The sequence below is a fragment of the Quercus lobata genome, chromosome 4 (genome assembly GCF_001633185.2).
Source record: "Quercus lobata isolate SW786 chromosome 4, ValleyOak3.0 Primary Assembly, whole genome shotgun sequence".
In the NCBI taxonomy this organism is placed as follows: Eukaryota; Viridiplantae; Streptophyta; class Magnoliopsida; order Fagales; family Fagaceae; genus Quercus; species Quercus lobata.
Window position 1 is genome coordinate 21,275,384 of NC_044907.1, and position 14,219 is coordinate 21,289,602.

General features: G+C 33.0%; 1 protein-coding gene across 21 annotated transcripts; it reads right to left on the bottom strand.

Moving 5' to 3' along the window:
• Positions 1–281: 281 nt before the first annotated feature.
• On the bottom strand, positions 282–10,266 carry LOC115983796 (putative disease resistance protein RGA4). Of its 21 annotated transcripts, none has more exons than XR_004090223.1 (11): positions 7,270–10,266; positions 6,753–6,815; positions 4,680–5,947; positions 3,054–3,130; positions 2,834–2,895; positions 2,661–2,721; positions 2,351–2,475; positions 2,140–2,234; positions 1,081–1,143; positions 914–989; positions 282–743 (listed from the first exon to the last, which is right to left on the bottom strand). XR_004090223.1 is itself a non-coding variant. In XM_031106577.1 (2 exons), the coding sequence occupies exon 1, from the start codon at positions 10,084–10,086 to the stop codon at positions 7,297–7,299; it is 2,790 nt and encodes a 929-aa protein (XP_030962437.1). In that variant the 5' UTR covers positions 10,087–10,266; the 3' UTR covers positions 6,972–6,992; positions 7,270–7,296. The 21 variants fall into 21 exon arrangements, 1 of the variants encoding a protein (XP_030962437.1); XR_004090224.1 differs by having other exon boundaries at positions 2,661–2,726; XR_004090226.1 differs by having other exon boundaries at positions 2,661–2,726; positions 2,834–2,905.
• Between the last annotated feature and the right edge of the window lie 3,953 nt (positions 10,267–14,219).

Genomic DNA, 14,219 nt, shown 5'->3' on the forward strand with positions numbered 1-14,219 from the left:
TTAACATGGTAGGAATTTTTCTAAGGAAATATAAGGTTCTTTTTCAAATATTATATAAAATTTAAGTTATGAGTGATCCTCAAAAAAAATAAATAAATAAATAAAAGAAGGAAAAGGTTATGATTTAAGGGTAATCCATGGGTTTTAATTAACTCAACAGTTCAAATCTATTATCATCGTTATCATTGAGAGATCATCATAGATTTTTTTTTTTTTTTTTGAAGACACAGTTCATCATAGATTCAAATAAGTTTCTAGATATGTAAAATTTCTTACTAAAGTTTTCATCCCCATAAGAAAAATAAATAAATAAAACCTCCAAACATTAATTGGTATACATACAAGTACAAAGAGCTCCCAAGTTATAATTGCAAGAGGAACCCAATAAGTTGATCCACCAAAACCTCACACAAAATTGGCCACCCAAATTAAAAATTTTGAAGTGAAATACATATACTTGACCGTCTACTTGGCAATATTAATCAACAAGTTGAGAATTGCAATTTCAGCATTCCGGTTGGACTAACTAGATCTACTCAATTGTCCTCATTTCTCTAACAAAACAGTTGAAGGTGACTAATACTTCTCCAAAGGGACTAATATGACCATTCCGCATCATTATGTGATCTTTAAACATATTCATTGTGATAGCTAGATTCAAGACTTTGTTTGCTTAGTGCTGTATAGTCACCATTTGAAAACCCTTCAATGGGGAACTACACGGCCGAATAATGGCTGACATCCTAAGGAACAATAGAAAGGAGATAGAGAAATATGTTAGTCTTCACATATCTACTACACATATGGTTGTGTGAAAGCAACTTTTCACCCCAGAATATGAGACAAGATACTTTTAAAAATCTAATAAGTATCTCAGATACTTAAAAATAAAAAAAGGAATGTAGAAATTTACCACAAACAAACATGTAGGCTCAAGTTTCACAAATTAGAGGTTATGAGACAGGTTGCATTCTTAGAGGAACTGTCATCTGTAGAGGAAACAATAGCTAAAATATCAAGTTATGTATTGACCAATTTCCATATACTTTTATCATTTTTCTAAAAAATCTTACAGCTTACCTCTATTTGCCTCTCTATTAAACCCAAAACAATGGCTCACCTTAAGAAATTAAGGCAAATATGCTGCAAAACAAGGATAGAAGCTATTACCATCTTAACAACAAAACATAATGCAGCAGTCATCAACAAGGAAGAAAAGAAATAAATCAATAAGAAAAGCATGAGATAATCTATGGCTATGCTGACCAGAATAATAGCAGTTAAACAGAACCATTCTAATAAGTGAACAACTCCAGTAAACATATATGCAGAGGATAAAACTCTTGCTCAAGACAAAATAATGGAAAGTTCATGAGTAAGGTCAGGAGTGAGAAGGGAAAAGAAGTGAACTATTAAACACAATCATATAACAAAGGGAGTAGTAGAGTAGATAGAGAGGAAAGTAAAAGGACGAAATTGCATTATGGTGTTTTCCCTCTTCTCAATAGACATTGTAGTTAAGCAGAAATACACATTTCAGCATTGCACTTATGAATTTTTTTTTCCTGCCTTCTTCAAGGAAGTGTGAAACACAACTACTTGAATCTGAAAATAAATATTAAAAAAGAGAAAATTTTGCACTAAAGACAAAGTACCCGTGATTTAAAAATACTACAAGCCTAGCTAGCAGTAGCAAGAAGAACTTTACCAAAATAATTATCATGGATTATATCAAGATTTAAAATGTGTAAAATTTGTGAATATCAAGGTCTAGGGCCCAAAAAAAAAATTGCGAAAACTGTACACAAAGTTGACCTTCAGTCAAGCAATTAAAACCATTTATGAGACAATGGACATCCTACCCTTCAGAAATTTTGAAGGCATTCACTCATACTTCAAGTGGTAAGAATCTAAAATCTAGGAAGGGCATAACATCCTGACTAAATACAGGGAAAAATTCATATGACCCTAGAACATAAGAATTATGAACAACAAAACCCCCACCAGCAGGGGGCAGGGGAGGGAAGTTGAGCTCTTCCAGAGTTCTGTTTCTTACAGTTGAATTTAATTTCAATTGTTGTGAGGAATATGAAAGTACCATACCAGCTTTTATTTTAACCCAAATGCGTGTTCACATACCTTCTGAAAACTTGCTTGTAAAGAGCATATGGTTCGACAAATCTCTAGTTGCCATATCTTCCATGACAAACAACTTCACCAAGCGGCTTTATCACCTATGAGGTAGATCCCAAGATTTTCCAATAAGAACAAAAATTAATAGGAAAATTTAGGTAAGAAAACAAGGAATTTCATCTAAATGGAAGTCATCGAGGGACATAATCTTTCTCACCCTAATTCTAGTCCCTTATGAAAAATGCTCCCTTTCCCTTTTCTCTAGAATACACATACATGGATCATCTTCACACTTCACACTTACTTCAAATACGACACAGTGACCTCCATCCACCCTAGCATCTGCACAAAAGGGAATCCATTGCATGTGTATAAAAGTTTCAGGTTAATGTAAGTGTTTGTGACTCTCATATATGCAACTGCCCATGGCTTGGAATATTGTACCATCCTAATCAACCTTAAGAAGAATTGAAAGACAACTTCAAGGATGAGCAAAATGATGCTAATGTAGAGATAACAGCACTTACCAAAGAGGTCCTTTGTTGTGGAAGTCTCAAAAGCCATCAACAAAGCAAGCATGAATTTGCCCTGCACTTGAAATTGACAACCGAAAAACAAATATATAACTTTTAAGACTTTTGCAGATTGTGTTCCACACTCATTCTTTTAAATGTAAGATTAAATGGGATTAGTCACCTACTTGTACACAACAATGAGCTCCAGACAGCACAAAAAGAGAAAACAACAAAATTAAGAATTCACCTGTTAAAAACTATAAAAAAAATTAAGAATTCGCCTGTTAAAAAAATATTATTGTTACGAAAATAATTTTGCAAGAAAAGTTTTGAGAAGACAAAACTGTTTATTACAAAAATTATCATAAATATGAAACTAAATTAAGAAAGTGGGAGGCCTATTACTCAATCTATTGAAAGTTGATGCTTGATTTTTGTAGAACCATCTTTGAAAATCCTTTTGGTTTCAATGCCACACCCCTCTGTTTATATACAAAAACAAATAATTTAGAAATTCAATAAAATAGTGCTCTTGAAAGAGAACAACTTAAAGAGAGCACAACTGATCAAGATGTGGTTCAATAAATATATGAGGTAGAGGTCGAAGGATTTAAGAACCTGCAGCTAATGGGGTGAGATCCTTCTGGACCTGGTAAGAATATTTGGGGCACCAGCAATCTTTTGATCCATTATTTGAGAAAGAAAAATGGGCAAAGTATTCGTCACACATTTTAGAAATACAAAATTTCCACATGATTGTTTCTGTTCTTGATCTTTCTTGCCAATTGAATGAAGCATAAAGTTAAATTATCCCTAGAATTTTGCGACTTTAAACTCTAAAGCATACTGGTGCTTTTGATGCACACTAAGCTATAGAAAATAAAATTGAGAAAAAAAAAAAGGAGTTATTCTGTGAAATCTTCTCAAGGACTATACAAGGTGAAAATTAGTGACCGTTTTTCAGTAAAATATTAAGGATAGCTAACATGGATAATAGCTCCATGCCATTTCCCTGAGCATTTTATTCAGGATTCACCCCCTTGAACAATTGTAACTCAAGGTCAAGAAGTGCCAGGCATCATTTGGTCTATATATTGCATAATAAGGAAACGAAATGCAAACACCTGTCAACTAAGTATGAGATACAATTCTGTAGAAAAGAAGAAAATAAAAGGACATGGAGATATCAGATGCAGGATAAAAGTACAATAGAAGAGAGTGCAATCTAGTCATGAAATGGAATATATATCACTGCCTTGGTAAAGGATTTTAGTATGCATATGATGAATAGTATCAATACTTGAGCCCTATAGTTTAGTATCGCAATTCATTCTACAAATGAAATCACGTAGTTAGAATTTCGTTACAAATATTTTTTTTAAAGGGCCTTTAAAGAGATAAATAAAGAGAGGGGAAAAAAAGGAACAAAATTACATTTGATAATTTGTGAAGGGTGCGGCTTAATTAGTATACTACAGAATCATATGTATATTTCTTCAGCAAAAAGATGTTAATCTCATGGCACTAGTGCCCTTCCTTTGAATTGATTAATTATTTAGTGGTCCTTAATTTTACCATTCAGATCACAAAAAAGGTTGACATACAGAACTAGTCTAAAATGCGTAATTGAACACACAGTATGGATCTCTAAATATTCAAACAGCAACATCTTTAAAAAAAAAGTATATAAAAAAATTAGAAACAACTTCCGCTCATTTTTGTAATAAAACACGTCTTTAGTATTATAAAAGAGTATACTTCAGGGCAAGTCCTACTAGTAGGGCTGTATCAAGCTACCTCTCCCTTGGTGAGATTAGTACTAGATAATAACCCTAAAATATTTAAAAACCCCAAAAACATATAGAACCGGCCAATTAAACCATTAATTTATCAAATGTGTGGCAATGTATTTAATTCACCATTCTAAATGATCTACAAGAAAAATTTCATATTGATTCCTATATAATGTTTTGGTTATTGGCACAAAAATGATAATTTAAGAATAGTTCAAAGGCTAGAATTACTCCTTACCTCTGCATTGCTTTGCAGTGAATTACTCCATCTTTGGGATATTTAATCAAACTGCTTCTCTTACCAATCATGTCTCAACCATCCTTACTCGTTCTACCTCTCAATGGCTTAAAAGTTCCACGTCCACTATCCCCCCTACTAGTGTGGGGGCCCTGCATGTTGGTCTCCTCTTCTTTGCATTGATTAATGAAAAGAACATGCGCAATGTTGCCCAATATTCAAACAGAGTCTGCACAACAAAAATTAAAAGAACCAAGGGGGCTTTAGGAGGTAGACAAGTAGACAAAACACCAAACTCAAAGAAAATGAAAAGTTCCTAAGTTTGGATGCTGCTTTGAGCATTAATAACCCACCATAGAACAATACATAAGGAAGTAAAAAAAACAGGGGTATTCTGAAATCTGTTAGATAATTTACCATTAGATTTGTGCATGTCCAGACACACTAGACTAAATAAACCAGCTAGACTCTATCTCATTTGATTGTGATTTGATGGAAGTTGAGATTTTGTCTCAGGTGAAGCAGCAGCAACAGAAGAAGAAGAAGAAAATCAGCAAGTGGAGGTGCGTGGTGTGCAACCAAATGCAGTCTGTCTGCAAAGTGTTCGCGCAGGGATTCGTCGCCAAGGACCTCCGCGGCTTCATCCAGTCCTTCAACATGTCCTGCGCCATTACTGAACCACCCCCACTTCCACTTCCACAATTCCAAGAAGAAGAAGAAGAAGAAGAAGATATTGTCCACGACGATCACGTTCATAATAACAAGAGACAAAGCGATTGGAGTCAATTCCTTGATCCTGTGGCAGTGGAAGAGCAGCAGGTTGAGGAAGAAAGTGATTTTGAGCCTAAGATTGTGACGGAGTTGCCAGAGGATTTGTTCAAGAAACAAAAACTCAATGCCAATGCAGACATTCTTTACAAGCCGGTTTTCTCCAACAGAAATTCCACCCCAAAAATGTCATCTCCCCAAGTAATTCTCTCTTCTCCTCCTTTTTTTTTTTTTTTTTTTTTTTTTTTTTTTTTTGGTGATGTGATTCATTTATATGCTAAATACAACCAAAAAAATATTGATGAAAAGATTCTCTCCTACTCATGTTTGTTTGGACCCCACTGATTAAAAAAAAAAAAAAGATGTTCTGCAGCCTCAAGTTTACAGGGACTTCACAACCAAATGCAGCAAGGACTATGGCTTCAGGAGGCAGAGAAAGTGACAAAATAACAAGCAATCCAAAAGTTCTTAAACTTGAGTGTAGCTCTGTAATTAACAACCTAGTATTCAAAAAAAGGGGGGAAAGTAAGCAAAATAAGGGATCTTCAAGTCTTAGTGTTCAAGTAATAAAAAAATTAATTAGTAATTTTTATTGGCAGTAATATATATAATAAAAAAATCAATCCAATCTAACAATGAATTGTACATAACTAAACAGATTTGACCCTTCTCTAGTACTTGGATACACAGTATTATTTACACACATGATGGAAGTGTTATGAATCGTTTGTTTTAGCACAAGAACCAAAAAATAACATACATGAAGCGTGCAACTATGCATTGAAAAATTAGAACTTTTTTCATTTCTGGCAGGTTGCAGGACAACTATGCATTGAAGAAAATTTTTTATTTTTTTTTAAGTGTAGGATTTTTCGTTTTGAAATACGTGGAGATTAAAGAAAGGCTGTAAGGGGCTGTTGGAGGTAGAGGAAGAGCCAAAAATCACTAGGAAACGAAAAAAGTTATGATTGTGTGATGCTCTGGCAATTAGAAATCTAACATATAAAAACAGATTAAGAAGAAAGAAAATTGAAAGCACCAAAGGTTTTGTTCAAATGCACAACTTAGATAAATATTATCTCTAGATTTGTAAATGTCTACATCGGTAGACCTCAATCTTTGTTCTGCTTTTGACTAAAACGATGTCTCAAAAATAAATAAATAAATAAAAATTCTGAAAAAAGAGAGAATTCATTCAGCGATTATCCCATCAAAAACAGTAATTAAACCATTAGTTATTTTTTATAGATCAATGGTTCAAATGACCAAAAAAAAAAAAAAGGGGAGAGTGAACCAATGAAATACCTGAAAAACAAGCTAATTCCCCCTCTGGAAGTGAACAAACCAACTCTAATTCTAAATCAGATTCTGCAACAATTAAGAAGCAACCATGCACTTAGGTACAAAGATATGAATCATTAGAATTAAAAGAATGAAAAAAGAGATGGATTACATTATCCTAATTTTTCTTGTTCAAATAGCTATGGGAACAAACCATAGTTAAGAAGCAACTAATTAAGAATAACTCTGATTCTAACTCAGACTCTGCAATAATTGAGAAGCAACCATACACACATCATATTATCAACATTCTCTTAGGTACAAAGATATAAATTATTAGAATTAAAAGAAATATATATTTTTTTAAAAGGGATGGATTACATTATCCTAATTTTTCTTGTTCAATTAACAGTTTATAGACAAGAAAAAGAAAAAAGATTGAAAAGAATGAAGTTGAATAGTTTTAGAAGTTGTTCAAAATAAAAAAAAAAAAAAGCAGTAGTTGAATTTGAATTTGGGATTATAAAAGATAGATGCATACCTGAATAAATTGTTTTTTCTTGTTGGATTATTTGGGACAATCTTCACTGTTTCCTTCGTGTAGCCGTAAGAGGGGACAACCAACAATATTTAACAAAGTGAGATCGGGAATCAGGGGCATGGAAGTCAGGTTAGGGCAATGCCAAATCCGTAATGTAGAAAGAGAAGGAGGAAATGATAGAAGTAAGAGATGGTGTGGCTCATTATCATCTGAATTCCTCCACCATCCCTTCAGTTTTGGGCAATCCGTTAATTCAAGATAAGATAAGGATGGGAAGAATGGTGTTTTTGAAGAAGAAGAAGAGGAGGAGGAAGCACCCAACACGTTACTAACACTGTCTTCATCTGAAATGTATTCAAGTGCTTCCATTCTCTCAAGAAAGACAAACTTGAGAAAAGGGAGTTGATTTAACGGTGGGAGGTGCTGCAATCTCCTATTTTTATATGAATGAAGATGAACAAGATTAGTGAGAGAAGAGACCCAACTTGGAATTCTCACGCCTATATAATAAGACAATCTCAACCGTTTAAGATTTGGATGTGGCTGGAGCCCTTCCAGTGACATGTCATCATAACATTCAGTTTCTCCATCATCCCACTCTTCATTCCACACTACGTTCAGCACTTGAAGATGTGGTTTCTGCTTCATATTTGTGGCTTTACATTCCACCATGTCATCTTTTCCATGTCCCAAATTATGAATATATAGACTTCCTCCCAAATTGCTCAGCTCCTTCAATTCACTTAGTCCACCAGCCTGTTTTTTCTTATACCAACTATACGAGCTAGCCTTGGAACCCCCTTGCCTCACGACGAACATCGGTAGTATCTCAAGAGAAGTAAGATGCCCAAGTCCAAGGGGCATATGCGTCAATTTGTCACACCCACTAACGTCTAAATGCCTAAGATTGACCAACTTCTTAATGCCCCTGGGTAATTCTTTAAGTGAGTAACAACTCTTAAGATTTAGTGTCAACAAATTTAGCAGCTTGGTAATGGAATTAGGGAGAAATTTAATACCCCTACTTTTATAAAGATCAAGATATCTTAAATGTTTTAATTTCCCAATTGAATGTGGCACTACACGTAAATGTAATTCACTTAAATCTAATGTCCGTAAATAATTGAGATTTGAAACAAGTGCATTGCAATTTAAGTTCCTCAATTTCCCCCCTACACTAGCTATAAGAATTGTTCGTATCTTCATTCCTTTAACCTGAAAAATTGAAAGTTCCCTTGATGAATTTTCAAGATCAAATGATACATGACGAACATTTTTACCATTATACTCCCCACTCGAGGTTAGCATGGTACTCTCCCTCCCAGCCACAAGAGCTGCAAGATCATGCATGAGATCATGCATTTTGCAAAATGATATAATGTCGCAATCATTTTTTTGTACATCTTGAAAAAAACATCTCCGAAGTAATACTATAAAGTACTCTCGCCCTACATCCTCAACACGTTGCTTTGAATCTGATAACTTAATAAAACCTTGTGCTGCCCAAAGATTAATCAATGTTGTTACATCAATCTCATAATCTTTTGGAAACAATCTACAATAAGCAAAGCATTGTTTTAAGTACGATGGTAGATGATTATAACTCAACTTAAGCGTCGATAAAATAACATTTTCTTCATCTTGAGTTATTTTTGAGAGTTCATAATCTTTGAAATATCGCCACTCATTTTCTGTGGCTTTGGTGTATAGCAAGCTTGCTATCGTCCTTATGGCTAGAGGTACCCCTCCACACTTCCCCATAATCTCCATACCCAAACTTACAAAGGCTTCATTCTTTGGCAGTTGACCATTTTCAAATGCTACTTTCACAAACAAACTCCAAGCCTTTTCTTCAGGTAGGCCTCTTAGAGCATGCCATGAAGTTGCCCCTAATATCCTCGCTACATTTTCTGAGCGTGCGGTCACTATTATCCTACTTCCCCTTGCACCACCCACTAGCAAATTTCTCAAGAGAAGCCATTTATTACTCTCCTCATTCCACAAATCATCCAAGACAATCAAGTATTTTTTTCCATTAAGCTTTTCTCGAAGCTGAGTTTGCCGCATCTCAAAGCTGTCTTTAAGTCTCTCATCTGTCAACTGTTCTAAAAAAATTTTAACAATCCGTTGCACATCAAAGACATCAGAGATACAAACCCAAAGTTTTTTCTCAAATTTTGTTTGGACATTTTTATCATTGTATACCAATTGAGCCAGTGTCGTCTTGCCCAATCCTCCGAAACCAACAATTGGAATGATAGAAATATTCTCTACAACATTGTCATCAAAAAGACGTTCCATGATCTCTTTCTTATCATCCTCTCTCCCAATAACTTCATCTTCAAGTACAAAAGAATAAGTTTCTCTGTCCCCCCTATTCATGACTTGTGGCTCAACGAAGCTTTGACTAAAGTGAAAAGCCTCCTTATCTTTTGCAATGGCCTTTAGTTTCTTCCTAATTGCCTTTATTTTATGACCCATCTTAGGACTAAAAGCAAGCGGCATTGAACTTGAAGAGAAAAGGCGTACCTTCTTTGTCATCACTTTGCGGCGCATAACTTGGGTGGAGAAATCATCCAGCAAATCATCAGCATCATGGAGGACATCTTTGAGCTTACTGAGCCAGTCTTTGATCTGATGGTTATGAGAACTCTGCATTTCTGCATCCAGAAGCACAGCGCGGATTGTGGTGACTGTGTCGGTTAGATTTTCAATCTCAGTTTCAACACTAGAGGCCAGTTTGACCTCTTCAGCAATGATAGAGCCCAGCAGTTGAAGGACGTTCCCTGCAAGATCGAACAAAGCTCCTTCCGCCATAGTTTTTTCTTTCTTTCAGGAATTGTAGATGGGTTTGTGGAGTAATGAAAGTGATAAGAGATAGCGGTGGTAATGTCTTGCTTAAAACGGTGGTAGCATCAACAAGTGCGGAACAGCTAGCCTCAATAATTATGCCCAAAGAAAATGTTGTTTTTTATTCTATAACTTTGGACTGCTTTTTCTACCTTTTTCTCTTTTCTGTTTGATGGTGTCCTGTCAGTATTAATCATTTACAAAGTGTGAGTGTGAACGTGAACGCAGTTAGAACTATAGTGTGAAACAACATTTCTAAATTCCAAAAGCATAATTATAGTTAAAACTTTTAAAACAAATTTATTTTATGGGAAATTAAAACTTTTATCATTTAAATGAATAGAGCTATTTTTCTTTTTATCATAAATGAATCAAGGTGTTGAGTGCAGCTCAAACTTAAGCTTATTATCAACGGTTAAACAGAGTTCAATGTAATAACATGTTCATGAATAAAATTAACATCATGCTCGATTTTTTCTTTTTTATTAGAATATGATGCTTGATTTTAAGTATATATTTATGTATATGGGTTTCTCGAAAAAAAATATTTATGTATATGCAAACATAAAACTCTACTTAAATATATTTAAGATTTAATTGTGTTAATTAAGTTTGTAAACGAGTTTATATGGTCGAACAAAATTCTTTCAGCCATTTTTTATAAACTGCTAATTTGGAAAGTAGTTATTTTGTAAGTAAAAAATGATAATGGTGATGGACTCAAATGATAACTAGTAAGAAATTATATGCACCAAATATAGGATTAATATTTGTTTTTAGCAGGACAACAATACTAAGGTTTTGAAAGATAGTGAGAATCTCTATACCCAACTAAGGTGTGGACACAGCTAGCAGCTGTAGCATGCAATAATGTGAAACAACATTTCTAAGTTCCAAAAGCACTAGAGACTAAAATAAAAAAGTTAAAACTTTTTGGATTTAAATGAATCAACCAAACTTTTCTTTTTATCATAAATGAATCAAGCCGTTGAGTCCAGCTCAAACTTGAGTTTATGATCAGCAACTATTAAGCATGGCTCAAATGTAATAACATGTTCATAAATAAAATTAACATCATGCTTGATTTTTTGTCTTTTTTTTTTTTTTAATCATAGCATGATGCTAGATTTAAGTATATATTTATGTATATAGGTTTCTAAAAAACAAAAAAAAAAACATATATTTATGTTTATACATGCATAAAAATCTTCTTAAATATATTTAAGATTTGAAAAATAGTTATTTATAAATAAATAAATAAAATGATAACCTGAATGATAGCTATTTGTTTTTAGCAAGACAACAATACTAAAATAGTTGTGGATGTGTCTTGCTTAATATATCACTATCAATATATAGGACTCGTTTGGTATGTGTGTTTACACAACATTTTTTTAATTTTTTTAAAAATATATGTGAGTAAAAAAATATATAAAAATACGTGTAATATTGTTTAAAAACTGAAAATATATATTTATTTGCATACAGGAGAGTAATTTTGTTGAGCACTTTCCTAGTAATTGTCCTTTTAATGGTGAGAGCATCACACAAAAAAATGAGCAATTATACGTGGTTGGGTCAGCATCAACAAAGAGCGGAACCAAGAATTCCACCACAGCTGGCCTTAATAGTTATGACCGAAGAAAATGTTGTTTTCATTCAAAAACTTTAGACTGCTTTTTCTACCTTTTTTTTTCTCTTTTCCCTTTGATGGTGTCTCGTCAGTATTAATCATTTACAAAGTGTGAGCGTGAATGTAGCAGCATCAAGCAATAATGAAACAACATTTCTAAATTGCAAAAGCACTAGCTAAAAAAAAAAAGTTAAAACTTTTCTTATAACTTTTCAGCTCAAACTTAAGCTTATTTTAATCACTTAAACAGAGTTCAAATATAATAACATGTTCATGATAATATTACAAAAGTATGATGCTTGATTTAAGTATATATTTATGCATATAGGTTTCTCAAAAAAAAAAAAAAAGTATTTATACATATACTTTCATAAAATCAACTTAAATATATTTAAGATTTAATTGAATAAGTGTATAAACAAGTTCAAAAGGTCTCACAAAATTCTTTTAGCCATTTTTATAAATTGTTGATTTGGAGAGTGATTATTTGTAAGTAAAAAAGTGAAAATATTTGTGGACTCAAATGATAATGTGTAAGAAATTGAATTCACCAAAGATAGAGTATTTGTTTTTAGCATGATAGCAATACTAAGGTTTTGAAAGATAATGAGAATATTTTTACCGTCTAATCTATTAATTAACACAGCATCGCATTATTGCTAATTTTCTACAGAATTGCTTCTTCGACATTCAGTCTTTCCCCATCTATATAATCCCTACACTGCATATAATTGTTCTAATTTCACAATTACAAAGAGAGTGTCTGAGTATGATTGAAGAGCCTTTGTTCTATTTTTTGGCTACGTCAATATGTGCATTATATATGTGTATATTAAAACAAGTTTCAATATAATTTTAAACGTACTGAATATCAATCAAAACTGTTTCCAAATAGAGTCTAGAAAAACTAGATATCAAAAAGAGTTCAAAATTGATATGATTTTATTTCATGTTCCATTTAAATGAGAACTGAATCTACTCTATGTTCTATGTTTTAATTTTTGTGACTAAGTAATGAATAAAAAGAAATAATGCTGAAATTTTAGGTTTGATAATGAGAAAGAAAGGATAGCTTATGGTAGAATGGAATTCAAATGGGGAAAAATCTGCTAATAATGCGCTGCCTTGTCTACTAAACAATTTTTTTTTTTTTTTTTAAATATGCATGGCATTTTCTTAATAAGTACAAAAAGAACTAAAAGAAACATTGAAAATAAAAGGAAAGAGAAGCTTGGCCATTCTCTCTACCAAAAAGACGTAGAAAAAGATAGGTCTTTGAAGTAAAATATTGTTAAATATAATAAACTACTGAGGTTTTGTTACTGGTTTTTTTTTGAACAAGTTCTCCTCCATGCACACACTCACCCATTGAACCCAATATTTGAATTTTATCAAAATTAATTTTGAAATATTTTACCCATATAAAGACTTATTAGTTCTATTGCATACATAGAAATTGTGTTTTCTCTTTTGACGTTCATTTCTATTATAAATTTAAAGAAAATAAAGTCTATTATGAATATGAGAGAACAAAACATTATTTTCCATATTTCTGTGTCAGCACCAGATTTGATTTTTGTACCGACCCAAATTTACTTTCAACAAAAGTGATTAGACCCGTGAACAATAGCTACCATGACAAACATTATCATTTCAACCTTATCTCTTTGTATTAGAATTATTCAAGCTTTTCACTATTTCATATTCGTCCTACTTTCGACAAATTAGATTCGATCCACTTTCCATCGGATTAGAATGGATCAGACAACTTTAGCATTTATGCTTGTTGGCTGTATGAGGAAATTATTGCCGACATGTCGCCGTATCGAGAATGACTCAAGTTACAATTCATCAAACAGTATTCTGGATGTATAAAGAAATAATTCATAAATACAGACAGTCACTGTACAGTCATGGATTGAGATGCAATTAACCCCCTCTCTCACAGTATTTTTTTTATTAATTCTACTGTTTTTTACTTTCACTTTTTTTTTTTACTCAATGATTGAGATTTGAAATTGTAACTTTAAATCTCAGTCATTTACACCAATTATATCAGGTACAATATTTATTGCAACTGTTCTCGATCTATCTTATCACACAAAATAAAAGAAAAAAATTAAAAAAAAGATAAAGGAAGAACAGGTATTTGTGGTCTGGTCAGCATCAACAAACAAAGCACAAAACCAAGAATTCCACAACAGCTGGTCTCAATAATTATGCCCAAAGAAAACTTTGTTTTTTATTCTAAAACTTTAGACTGCTTTTTATCTTTTCCTCTTGCTGGGGTCGTGTCAATATTATAAGTAGTGTTTGGTATTTAAAAGTCACGGTGACTAACGCCCCAGTCTCTGTAACTAAAAAAAAGGCCAAGCCCACTCGTCAGCAATGGAGGCCCACTGGGATTGGTGTTTTTTCTCCATATGCCTTTTTTGTGGGCTGGAAAATGGAAAGAGCGGTGATTTGA